We start from the raw sequence: 13,855 nt of genomic DNA, 5'->3' as shown, positions 1-13,855 counted from the left end.
CGCCGGCCTTTTGTGTAAATGAGTTTACATCAAGTCAGATTAGTAGGGGATTGTAATCTGAAATGACAGCGAGGCCTGCTGTGGGTTTTTTGTTTTTATTTTCATTCAGGACTTTCATCAGATGAGTCCTTAAGGGTCCTGTTTGATGCACTAGTCACCTTTTTAAATATGCTTGAGGAGGGTCCTGGAGTGGCGTAGTGGTTAGCGCAGCTCCTTTACAGCTTTGGCAGACATGGGTTAACCCAAACCATTCAGGAGCAACTGGGCGACAGACAGCTCGGCGACATCCTTTACCAGTTAGGTAATAGTTAGATTCTTTAATGATATTTAAGTGACAATGTAGGGTGCCGGAAAATCCACAGAATCACCTGCTTTATGAGAGTCCCAATACACTGAGAGTAAAGATATTCTTGAAGGTCACCTTTGTATTCTAAATAACGTTATCATACGATTACAATCAATACAAATTACATAAAGGATTAGCAATTTTGGTTGCAGAAGATAATGTAAGATAGAGTTTGTTCCATCTGCAGAATAACATTCGTTCATCAATTATATAAATTTATTTTCAACATTTTAAATCACATTGTCATTTAAATATAATTATAAAATCTCTTGGAACCTAACTATTACCTAACTGTTAAAGGATGTCGGCAAGTTTTTCCTTACCAAGATGTCTTTTCGCTGAGTTGTTTCTTCGCAGATTTGTCTTTCACCGGGTTGTCTTTTCGCTGGGTTGTCTTTCACCGACTTGTCTTTTCGCTGGGTTGTCTTTTCGCCGGGTTGTCTTTTGCCGAGTTGTCTTTTGCCCAGTTGCCACCGAACCGGTTCAAACAGGCAGTGTGGTGCAATGGTTAAGGATTTAGACTTCAAACTCTGAGGTTGTGGGTTCAAATGGCGCTAGTGACACGGTGTGACCCTGAGCAAGTCACTTCACCCGCCTGTGCTCCAACTGCAAAGCCAAAAGAAATGGAACCAATTGTATCTCTGATGTTGTCAGGCACAAGTGAAATGAAAATGTACTCTTGGTGTGTCCGTGAGCCCCGTTAGTCTCCTTCATCCCAAAGACACAAGTGTATCGGTGACATGAAATTGTCACATTACGAGTAAGCCAGTGTGCTGGACTGGTGTCCTTTTCAGGTTTGGTTCCTGCCTTGATCCTGGTGTTGCCGAGATCGACGCTTTTTCTCTCCCAGCCCCTGAATAACATCTAAAATCATTAACGATGGATAAGGGTGGTCCCGTGATTAGAGCCGCTGACTTATGGACAGTCTTTCCTGGCTTCCTGCCTGTGTGGTGTCAACGAGCTTTTTCTTTGTCTGTCTTGGGATTTTCTCCAGATTGCCTCCTTCAGAGTCACGGCTTGTCCCGTACCATCTTTTTTACCTGCCTTAAAAGCGATATTCTGATTGGCTGGTTACCACTAACGTATCGTGGACAGTTTCTTTGTTTTCTTATCACTTCTCCTGTTTTTATTCCCTCTCTCTCTTTGTTTCTGCAGCAAATACATGCAAGCAGAGTCCCTGCCTCAATAATGGAACGTGTGCTTTTGAGTATCAAACGGGAAGACGTGTCTGCATCTGTACAGCAGCCTGGATGGGAGAGAACTGCGGTGACGGTATGGAGGATTCACTTGTCATCCTGCATAATCTTAGATAGATAGATAGATAGATGTATACTTTATTAATCCCAAGGGGAAATTCACATAATCCAGCAGCGGCATACTGATACAAAAAAAATATTACATTAAAGAGTGATAACAATGAAGGTATAACAGACAATAACTTTGTATAATGTTAACGTTTACCCCCCCGGTGGAATTGAAGAGTCGCATAGTGTGGGGTCTCCTCAGTCTGTCAGTGGAGCAGGACGGTGACAGCAGTCTGTCTCTGAAGCTACTCCTCTGTCTGGAGATGATCCTGTTCAGTGGATGCAGTGGATTCTCCATGATTGACAGGAGTCTGCTCAGCGCCCGTCGCTCTGCCACGGATGTCAAACTGTCCAACTCCGTGCCTACAATAGAGCCTGCCTTCCTCACCAGTTTGTCCAGGTGTGAGGTGTCCCTCTTCTTTATGCTGCCTCCCCAGCACACCACCGTGTAGAAGAGAGCACTCGCCACAACTGTCTGGTAGAACATCTGCAGCATCTTATTGCAGATGTTGAAGGACGCCAGCCTTCTAAGGAAGTATAGTCGGCTCTGTCCTCTCTTACACAGAGCATCAGTATTGGCAGTCCAGTCCAATTTATCATCCAGCTGAACTCCCAGATATTTATAGGTCTGCACCCTCTGCACAGTCACCTCTGATGATCACGGGGTCCATGAGGGGCCTGGTCCTCCTAAAATCCACCACCAGCTCCTTGGTTTTGCTGGTGTTCAGGTGTAAGTGGTTTGAGTCGCACCATTTAACAAAGTCCTTGATTAGGTTCCTATACTCCTCCTCCTGCCCACTCCTGATGAAGCCCACAATAGAAGTGTCGTCAGCGAACATTTGCACGTGGCAGGACTCCGAGTTGTATTTGAAGTCTGATGTATGTTGGCTGAACAGGACCGGAGAAAGTCCAGTCCCCTGTAGCGCTCCTGTGTTGCTGACCACAATGTCAGACCTGCAGTTCCCGAGCCGCACATACTGAGGTCTGTCTGTAAGATAGTCCATGATCCATGGCACCAGGTGTGAATCTACTGCCATCTCTGTCAGCTTGTCCCTAAGGAGCAGAGGTTGGATGGTGTTGAAGGCGCTAGAGAAGTCCAGAAACATAATTCTTACAGCACCACTGCTTCTTTACAAGTGGGAGAGGGATCGGTGTAGCATATAGATGATGGCATCCTCCGCTCCCACCTTTTCCTGGTATGTGAACTGCAGAGGGTCGAGGGTGTGGCGGACCTGTGGCCTCAGGTGGTGAAGCAGCAGCCGCTCCACGGTCTTCATCACACGTGACGTCAGAGCAACAGGCCAGAAGTCATTCAGCTCACTAGGATGTGATACCTTTAGGACTGGGGTGTTACAAGATGTTTTCCAAAGCCTCGGGACTCTCCCCTGTTCCTGGCTCAGGTTGAAGATGTGCTGTAGAGGACTTCCCAGCTCCAGCGCACAGGCCTTCAGCAGTCTTAGACACACACCTCGATATGCTGTATATTATTTTAGTGGGCGACATACAGTAGTGGTGCCCTGTTTAAGCTTTGGAACTGCCTTGCCCGCTGTGCTGGCTGGGATTGGCTCCAGCAGACCCTCGTGACCCTGTGGTTAGGATGTAGCGGGTTGGATAATGGATAGATGGATAAAATTAGGCAATACTAATTAACAAAAAATATAGTAAGGTCCGATGGCCAGGGAGGTCAGAAAAAACAACAAAACAAAGAACTCCAAAATCTGCAGGGGTTTCTGAGGTCAAGAGACCACCCGGCCCCCACTGGTCATTCTATCTGACATTAATGATCTCATTCTTCATGTAGAAGAATTAGATGATGATGGTCATGTGGACCTCTGGCCTTCAATCCATCAATGTAGCGACTGCATGGTGCCCTGATCAGATTCAAGATTCAATTGTCATTTCGTCCATATACAGTAGTACAGTATACAGTGAAACGAAACAACGTTCCTCCAGGAACATGGTGCTACATAGAACACAGGACAACAAAGAATCCATGACACATAACATAATGACACATAATATATAACAAGGTGCATGTGAGTCAGACTGGCACCACAGAAAACCAGAAAAAGAACAGCAGAGAAAGTAGGGGTTAGTACGGCTTGCAGAGCCATGATAAAAACAATAATTCAGTGCATATACAGAATATCGTGGGTGGCACGGCTGCCTCACAGTTAGGAGACCCGGGTTCGCTTCCCGGGTCCTCCCTGCATGGAGTTTGCATGTTCTCCCCTTGTCTGCGTGGGTTTCCTTCCACAGTCCAAAGACATGCAGGTTAGCTGCATTAGGACCCTAGTGTGTGCTTGGTGAGTGTGTGTGTGTTTGCCCAGCAGTGGGCTGGCGCCCTTCCCGGGGTTTGCCTTGTGCCCTGTGCTGGCTGGGATTGGCTCCAGCAGCCCCCCATGATCCTGTGTTAGGATATACTGGGTTGGCTAATGACTGACTGATTGACATTTTCACACAAATGCTGTAGCTTAAAGCGCTTTAGAAGATGAAGAAAGAAAAAACTAAAAATATAAAAATAAAATTAGGCAATACTAATTAATAAAAAATAAAGTAAGGTCCGATGGCCAGGGAGGTCAGAGAAAACAAAAAAAAAAGAAAACTCCAGAACTCCAAAATCTGTAGGGGTTTCTGTTGTCACGAGACCACCCGGCCCGCACTGGTCATTCTACCTAACATCAATGATCTCAATCTTCATGTAGAACAATTAGATGATGATGGGCATGTGGACCTCTGACCTTCAATCCATCAGTGTAGCGACTACATGGTGCCCTGATCAGGTGGTGGTGGTGGTGGCACAGATTGGCACCACAGAAAACAGGATAAAGAACAGCAGAGAAAATAGGGGTTAGTATGGATTGCAGAGCCATGACAAAAACCAATAATTAAATGCATATACAGAATATTGTGGGCAGCACAGTGGCGCAGTGGTAGCGCTGCTGCCTCGCAGTAAGGAGACCCGGGTTTGCTTCCCAGGTCCTCCCTGCATGGAGTTTACATGTTCTCCCAGTGTTTGCGTGGTTTCCTCCCACAGTCCAAAGACATGCTGGTTAGGTGCATTGGTGATCCTAAATTGTCCCTGGTGTGTGTGCCATCCCTGGGGATTTGTTCCTGCCTTGTGCCCTGTGCTGGCTAGGATTGGCTCCAGCAGACCCCCGTGACCCTGTGTTAGGATATAGCGAGTTGGACAGTGACATGACATGACATCCATAATATCAGGGTTGCATTAAAATTAAGCTATGAGAAAGCCATGTTAAGTTAATGAGGTTTTTAGCAGTTGTTTTAATGTGCTCCACCATATTAGCCTGGCGAATTTCTATCGGTCAGCTATTCCAGATTTTAGGTGCCTAACAGCAGAAAGCCGCCTGAACGCTTCTTTTAAGTTATGAGACCCTAGCAGAACCCCACGACCCCGTTCAGCACCAAGTGGGTTAGAAAATCACTTTCTGACATTCAGTAGTGGCAATGGGGGAAGAGCAAAAGCTTTAGATTCATCCAAAATTCCAATTTCCGGTTTTTAACAGATCTCGACGTTTTAGGATCTCCTGATACCGAAAACTTCGATATCTCGATGATGGGTATGTGTCCGTCTGTGTGTCACAGTTTCTTGAGGATGGTCTGAACTAAAATGGCTGGACGGAAAAATATCGAACTCGAAACTTAAGCCTGTTATGTAGATGACGAAATGCTGATTAGTTTTTGAGCCAGGCCATCTAGAGGAACCCTTAAATAACGTAATTCTGCAATGATTGATGAATTCTTCTCGTCAATCGCTATCGTAATGACCTATTTTATGATCAGAAAGATCAGCGTCAACAGCAGTAAACAATTACTGAAATGTTACAGAATAGTTTGGGTAAGTTGGCTCCTAGAGTGCAAAGGCTATTGACGTTTACGTCCAAATTTTTTTTATCGTGACGTGACCCTCTTCCCACTCCAAGGCTTGAATGAGACACCTGGCATGAGTGCGCTATCAGCCAAGCACCGCGATGAACCTCAGAGCAGCGCCCACCTGCACCCGACTCTGAGCTGGTATCCTCTAAGGACTTGATTATTTAACAGTGCCAGTGCGCCTCAGACCTCTTGTCACACATAAATGTATAAATATTTGCATAAACGAAATAGCTATTTACATAAATTAGCATAGCTTCCTTGTGTGCTGTAAAGTCGCTTCTACTCATTTGTATTTATCAGTTTCTCTCATGTACGTTGTACGACTCTATTTTTCTTCTTTTATTTTCAGATGTGGATGAATGCTTGACGAACCCATGCCCCCCAAACTTCATCTGTGTTAACACAAATGGCTCCTTCAACTGCGAGTGCCCCTTTGTCCTGGAAGACGGCAGATGTATTCCCGGTGAGACTTTTAAAATGAAAATAGTAGAAAAGAAAAAAGAACAAAAAGGGGCAGATCTGCATACTGAATCTGTACGCCTTTCAACAGGCACACTGGGAATACAGCAGCCAGCACAAAATATTTAAAGAAGATTTCCGGTGGGAACGTATATTGTTCTTTGTTTTTATTTTATTTAGTAATCCCTTTTACTCTTTTCTTATTTGTTTTTGGGTAACACCCTTAGAATAAACCACCCATTTTTAACTCTTCCGAACTGTTTTCAAATCAGACAGAACATGCTGGTGATAAATGTTTTTCTCTTCCTCTAATAAGCTACGCCTTTGTTAGAAATCTGAGGTCTAATTAAACAAAGCAGTAGGAAAGTGTTGGCCCCAAAATAAACTGTCCAGTCAATTTAGCATTTTGAGTTCAGTTCAGCCGTGCTACTGTCTAAGACAGACTGAAATCTGAGGAATCAATGTAAAGCTCCGCAGTAACGTTTGTAATTTATTTGGTAATGCACATAGTAATAAAATGCATCAGAAAGGCAATGAAAAACCCACATTTTAGAAAAGTACGGGAGCAGCATTGTGGGATTTCCTGTACCAGAAGTAAACGTCATCTGTTCTTTCAATCTTCCTACTCCTCCACCTTCCCTTGACCATTACTTTGCAATTGTGGGCAAAAGTCAAGTTTCAAAGACTACTCGCTTTTACTGGATTGGAACATCAGGGGTAGCCCCCACCATTACTCCTTCATAGTAATGGGAAATTCATGGGGACCCCCAATCCCTTATAGCTTCAGTGGGGTGACACGATTGGAACTTCACAGGGACGGCCACCCCTTACTGCTTCTACATGATCGGGACTATCTATCTATCTATCTATCTATCTATCTATCTATCTATCTATCTATCTATCTATCTATCGTGTATTTCATATCTATCTATCTATCTATCTATCTATCTATCTATCTATCTATCTATCTATCTATCTATCTATCTATCGTGTATTTCATATCTATCTATCTATCTATCATTATATAGTGCCTTTCATATCTATCTATCTGTAAATAATATAGTGCCTTTCATATCTATCTAATCTATCTAATCTATCTATCTACGTTGTTATTGGTTTACTAATGGAAATGCAATAGAAGATGTTTGAGAATACCAGGGACTAAGTGCTTAGGGTTCTCGTTTCTTTTAACATTTTTTCAGTTTTGAGGAAGCAGTGGTTTGCTGTCTTCATGTTATCTAAAACACAATTAAAAATTCAGTCAACAACTGTGACTTTCGAGTAGATGTTAAATGGAGCGTCACTATCTTGGGATGCAATTTACACTATTGTGCTTTTATTTACACAGGGAAGACCTTCAAGGGCATCTTTGAAATGAATTTTGAGTTCAACAGCACCAAGACAAGAAGCTCCGGAACTCGGCAGATGCAGCGATTAATTGAAATTGTAAGTAAGAACTAATTCTGAATGCTTTAAAATATACCTTCAGTAACCATTGCAGAAATATTAAGACAAGACAAAATATAGTACACAAGGATGTATATGTATATATATATATATATATATATACTGTGTATGTGAAATCACTGTTGTAAAATTATTAATACGTACCAATCCATGGCTGACGAGAAGCCATTGGAACTGTCCAATCATCCTTCAGGTCTTCAGTGGGAGATGCTGATGACTGCAGTTCAGGTTTTACCGGAGAGCAGGTTGCATTTTCCGGGCCTCTGGCTCAATGTTCCCTTACCAGCCTTAAACACCCACACATTTAGCATGTTCAGTAAGCTGCTGTATATGTATGGACCAACTTGTGGAAGATTCCTCAGGCAAGACTGAGCTTCTTCATTGGATCCACATACAACACCCTCCCATTTCTCAGAAATGTGCATCTCTGGTATGGCACAGAGGAGAAGTGTCACCTCTGTGACGCTCAGAGCCCCAGCTTGCAGCACATTTCAGGCTGCATGGCAGCTTTGATCCAGTGCTGGTATCCATGCTGTCATGACTGAGTCTTGTAAAAAATGGCAGAGATTTAGGAGGAACGCAGATGCGAAGTAAATAAGATCCAGTCTGTTAACATCCCAACGGCAGACACACTTCATCAGATAAGGGAGCCACTGCACAAAATATTAACCAGAAGGAGTGCTCTGTCTCAACACCTGGGAAGATGAGGATGAACTTGGACCAACAGCGAAACTCCCATGTGAGACTGCCACAACTTCCCTACTTCCAGATATTGTCCTGTGATCCACATCTGCCAGGACACTGATCATGGGAGATGGAGGAAGAAGAAGAACAGTGATTTGTCTGTGACATGTACAGGAGCCAGGATGGAAGGCACCTGACTTAATCTGATAGAGGTTGGCTGCAGAGACTATCATTGGAAAATCCACCCAACAATTTCTGAAGGCACTTGGAAGCACTGAGTCCAGACAGAAGAAGACACTTAAGGAGCTGGCTGAGGAGGCAGTGCAAGGGGGTTTCTGACTGCGGTTCAGAAGGAAAGATGAAAGGTGGGATCAAAATTATCTTCTGGTCAGCTGCAGGGAGAGTTAGAGAGACGTCTTTAAGGATGCCCCACCACCTTTGAGATGTTCTGGGTCTAAATGACGTGAAACATCTGCTCCCAGCAGCTGACCCAATGGCACCAGCAGAGGTGGGACAGCCAGCAATGCCCGGCAGGTAGAGAATAACTGTGCTTCCATTAACCTATGTACTATGTATGGACTGGGCACTTCTGCGTCCCCAGTATAGCATATTCTTCCCACTATCTGTGAACAATGCCTCTGCTCTAATCACTTGGGGTCTCTGCTTGAAAGTGGTGGGTAAGGGCTATGTTTAATCATCTGAGGACCCTGCCTGAAAAAAAACTGCCCTTGCTTCACAAATCACAATATCAGATAGATCTGGTTACAATGTGTGGACTTATACATCTAGACATCATTAGCCTGAATTCACATTGATTACTTACACATAATATGATTTTCATTTTTGGCAAATAGGCTGGTTTTAAAAAATTGTCACATTTTACGTACCAGTGGCCGGCCTTCCCTAGGATCCCCCTTGGAGTTTCAAGCTACTCATTTAATGGCGATCGAACATACTTCCACCCCCTTGGAATTTCGAGTCGCTCGTTTAATGGCGATCGAGCGTACATCCACCCCCTTGGAGTTTTGAGTCGCTCGTTTAATGGCGATCGAACATACATCCACCCCCTTGGAATTTCGAGTCGCTCATTTAATGGCAATTGAACATACATCCAACCCCTTGGAGTTTCGATTCGCTCGTTTAATGGCGATCGAGTGTACATCCACCCCCTTGGAGTTTTGAGTCGCTCGTTTAATGGCGATCGAACATACATCCACCCCCTTGGAATTTCGAGTCGCTCGTTTAGAGACGCTTCATCCTCCTACATTTCCTGTTTGGAGTTTTGTGACGATTGTTTTAAGAACGCTCAAATCGTTCTTCCGGTTTGGAAAATGAGCGACTCGTATCATCATACGCTTACAGGATTAATACAGAAAGAGCTTCGAGAACCGGCAATTTTACATTGGCCTGGCCAGACATCTTGCGGACCGGCAAAAAGTTTGTACGGATGTTTGTCATTTCGTTGGAGTTCACCAGTTGGAGAACACTGATTCAGAGCACCTACGTCTGCAACTCCTCACGTTGGGTAAAATAATCTTCTAAAATGGATGGATTTTCTAAGCTGTTTATTTTCTTCTCAAATATTGCATGTCATTAAAGCTGTCCCACTCAAGGAATGTTGTACTTTCTTTTTTTCTTTTCAGCTAAACGCTTCTCTAGCTTCGCACAGAGGCTATTATAAATCCGGCCTTCTCTCCACTGAAACGTATGTATGTTACAGTTACGCACTTTAAGCAGCAATAATAAAATGGTGACAAAAGGAATTGTTCATTGTATTAACTTTTTTTTTTTTTAAATTTGGTTTTGTCTTCTGAAGGCATGCAGCCAAGGTCCACATTTTTGTTGAAAGCACGTTTTCCAAAACGTCCGACGTAACAGCCAGGGAGGTTTTCTACTCGGTACATAGGGCCCTCAGCAACTGCAGCTTCACGTCCCTCTGGTGTGAGTTTGCACGCCACTTCCAACTTTCCTACAGAGGTATCAGTTTATATAATCCCTTTCTGAATGTTTTATCATCAACTATTTAATCATTTTTAACTTAATAATATTTATCATCTTATGGAATTATGTTGCAGTGTAAATTGACATACCGTAAAATACAGGGTGCCCACAAAAACACTCCTTGATTTTAAATGGTTACAAAATCCAAATTTATTGGAATATTCTTTCACCTTTGAGGCTACAGTTTCATCAACTCATAAAGTTTCATATTGTATCTGTTGATTACATACACTCGATGTGCGCCCCCCCCATATTATTCGGCAAACATCGATACGATAATTGAGCTCGGACCAGACTCTCTGAAGCATATCCGTCGTGATCGCATTTATAGCTTCAGTGATGCGTTCCTGCAGATCATCCATAGTTGCGGGTAGTGGAGGTACGTACACTCTGTCTTTCACGTATCCTCAAAGGAAAAAGTCACAAACAGTAATGTCTGGTGATTTTGGGGGCCACTTGAGGAACACCTGGTCATTTTTGACCAATCCATCTGTTTGGCAGGCGCTTGTTGAGAAAATTACGGACAGCGAGATGCCAGTGCGGTGGTGCCCCATCTTGTTGAAAAAGGTAGTCATCTACCTCAGTAAGTTGTGGAAAAGAAGAAATGTTTTGAGTTAATGTATTTGCTGTCATCTTATTTATAAACATATTCCAATAAATTTTGGTTTTGTAACCATTTAAAATCAAGGAGTGTTTTTGTGGGCACCCTGTACTTAAATCTGCGTAGCTACTTGTACACGACTCACCATGTTTCAGAATTGTTTGTGCATGATGCAATAAGCCTACAAGTCAATCCAAAGCAGTTTTAATTTTTTTACATACCCAATAGTGTCTTCTTTCAGATAAATCATAAATTTCCTTGCCTGCTCTATTTCATTAGTAAGCAATTTGAACACTTACATGCTGAGGCGAGCTTTGCGTCACAACTGAATGAATCGGCTTTCATCAAAGACTCCACCTACCTTGAGCCACATGCAGTGAAAGGCTCATTACCATTGGATAGCTGAGAGTGGGATGATTCCCATGATGTCTAGTTGTCTGTGATTGGTCAAGCAGGAAATATATTGCATGCGTGACAGCTCATCTTCACCCACAAAGCTTCTGTCAGAGTGCATGGGGATGGTTTGGTTGACATGCAATGAGACTTAAAGGAAAGGAAACGTTCGGTCAAGGAAGTCATGGAAAAGTTAGAGAATGCTAGTGTTAAGGAGTAGAAAATCCTTGAGTCTGATTCTGATCACAGTTCTGATTCTGTGCTGTGTTCGATTTGTAAGTATTGCTCATAGTATAACTTGGAAGTGTTGTGGTGTGCAGTTTTGCAGTTCAAGCATCACATGTTCAATAACCTCACTCGGAGAATGTCTGCTGCACAATCGTTCTCCTTTGGTTAGTTTTCTAACTATGTCCCCTTATGGCATAAGAGGTTTTAATATACATTTTGCAAAAGAATATAGATTTTAGAAAACATTATTAAAGTGCATTTAAAAAAAGAATATTGTTTATGTCATCGAGTGATACACAGCAGCATACCACAGCAACAAGGAAGTGTCGGTGGAGGTTAACCACAACGGGAAACAGAGCATGACTTCATCAAAACCTCAAAATGCCTAAATCCTTCAAAGAGGCCTAGGCCTTAAACTCGGTCTCGGCCTGTGACCTACTCTTAGATAAAAGGGCAACACTTAAATCCTTCAGAGAGGCATAAGACTTAAACACAGTTTAGCCTGCAGCCTACACTTAAGGACAATGCGTAAACCTTTCAAAGAGGTCTTGGCTTTAAACTCTGTCTCGGCCTGAGGCCTACTCTTAAGGAAAAGTGTAACTCATAAACCCTTCAAAGAGGCCTAGGTATTAAACTCAGTCTGGCCTGTGGCCTACTCTTAAGTAAAAGGGCATCAATTAAATCCTGCAAAGAGTCCTAAGCCTTAAATGCAGTTTAGCTTGCGGCCTACACTTAAGGAAAAAGGCAACTCCTAAACCTCTCAAAGAGGCCTAAGCCTTAAACTCTTTCTCGGCCTTAAGGCCTGCTCTTAAGTAAAATGGCAACTCGTAAATACTTCAAAGAGGCCTAAAAGGCCTAAGCCTTAACCACAGTTCAGTTTGCAGCCTACACTGAAGGAAAAGGGTAACTCGTAAATCCTTCAGAGAGGCATAAGCCTTAAACACAGTTTAGCCTGCAGCCTACACTTAAGGACAACCCATAAACCTTTCAAAGAGGTCTTGGCTTTGAACTCCGTCTCTGCCTGAGGCCTACTCTTATGGAAAAGGGCAACTCGTAAACCCTTCAAAGAGGCCTAAGCCTTAAACTCTGTCTTGGCCTGAGGCCTGCTCTTCAGGAAAAGAGAAACTCATAAACCCTTCAAAGAAGCCTAAGAGGCCTTAGCCTTAACCACAGTTCAGTTTGCAGCCCACACTGAAGGAAAAGGGTAACTCATAAATCCTTCAAAGAGGCCTAGGCCTTAACCTGAATCCAGCCTGAGGCCGACTCTTAAGTAAAAGGGCAACACTTAAATCCTTCAGAGAGGCATAAGCCTTAAACACAGTTTAGCCTGCAGCCTACACTTAAGGACAATGCGTAAACCTTTCAAAGAGGTCTTGGCTTTAAACTCTGTCTATACCTGTGGCCTACTCTTAAGGAAAAGTGTAACTCATAAACCCTTCAAAGAGGCCTAGGTATTAAACTCAGTCTGGCCTGTGGCCTACTGTTAAGTAAAAGGGCATCAATTAAATCCTGCAAAGAGTCCTAAGCCTTAAATGCAGTTCAGCTTGCGGCCTACACTTAAGGAAAAAGGCAACTCCTAAACCTCTCAAAGAGGCCTAAGCCTTAAACTCTTTCTCGGCCTTAAGGCCTGCTGTTAAGTAAAATGGCAACTCGTAAATACTTCAAAGAGGCCTAAAAGGCCTAAGCCTTAACCACAGTTCAGTTTGCAGCCTACACTGAAGGAAAAGGGTAACTCGTAAATCCTTCAAAGAGGCCTAAGCCTTAAACTCTTTCTCGGCCTTAAGGCCTGCTCTTAAGTAAAAGAGCAACAATTAAATCCTTCAAAGAGGTCTTGGCCTCAAGCTCAGTCCGGGCCTGTGGCCTACTCTTAAGGGATTGGGTAACTGTAGAAGTGTTATATCTCATTTGGGGTACCTCCCCTGGCAGGGGTTCAAATTTGTGTTTTTTTTTTGTTGTCGTTTTTGATTCTTCCATATATATTGATTTTATTTATGTTATTTTTGGTTACTTGTGTTTGTGTTTCAATAGCTCGCCTATGTTCCATGTGTTTTTGGGGGAGGTACCTCAAGGAGCAGGGGCACCTGCAAATCACTGCCAGGAAGTGCCCTCCTCCCTATAAATCCGGAGGATCTCCCACAGTTCCTAGTGGTTCGTTTTAAAATGTACTTTGGAGTTGGTGAGTTCTTGTGTTTCTCTGTGTTTTGTACCAGTTTGATTCTGGATATCCCGACCTTCTGTTCTGTTTTTTCGTCTGTTTTCTGGATTTTGTTTTGGGACTGAGTTTGCTTTGGATTGCCTTATTGTGCAGGCAACTCCTCTTTGGCTTTGTGCTCCACGTTCTTGTTACAGAGCAATTCTGGACAATAAATATTTCATTTATAAAGATCCTGCATTTGCCCTATTACTAGGCGGGTTTTGATGGTTTTACCCCTCTAGTCGGCATTATTGGAAATGCTTTGTGAGACTTCTGTGGTT

The 13,855-nt window shown here is 43.2% G+C and overlaps 1 protein-coding gene across 2 annotated transcripts in view; it reads left to right on the top strand.

Moving 5' to 3' along the window:
- heg1 (heart development protein with EGF-like domains 1) overlaps window positions 1-13,855 on the top strand; it is a 75,158-nt gene that overhangs the window by 43,290 nt on the left and 18,013 nt on the right. For both annotated transcript variants that reach the window (XM_039755365.1, XM_039755367.1), the window contains exons 3-7: window positions 1,502-1,618; window positions 5,897-6,010; window positions 7,355-7,452; window positions 9,801-9,862; window positions 9,974-10,134. In XM_039755365.1, the coding sequence (XP_039611299.1) occupies window positions 1,502-1,618; window positions 5,897-6,010; window positions 7,355-7,452; window positions 9,801-9,862; window positions 9,974-10,134 (552 nt within the window). The remainder of the gene's footprint in view (window positions 1-1,501; window positions 1,619-5,896; window positions 6,011-7,354; window positions 7,453-9,800; window positions 9,863-9,973; window positions 10,135-13,855) is intronic.

The sequence above is a fragment of the Polypterus senegalus genome, chromosome 6 (genome assembly GCF_016835505.1).
Source record: "Polypterus senegalus isolate Bchr_013 chromosome 6, ASM1683550v1, whole genome shotgun sequence".
Lineage (NCBI taxonomy): Eukaryota > Metazoa > Chordata > Cladistia > Polypteriformes > Polypteridae > Polypterus > Polypterus senegalus.
This window is presented reverse-complemented; position numbering and strand designations above follow the sequence as displayed.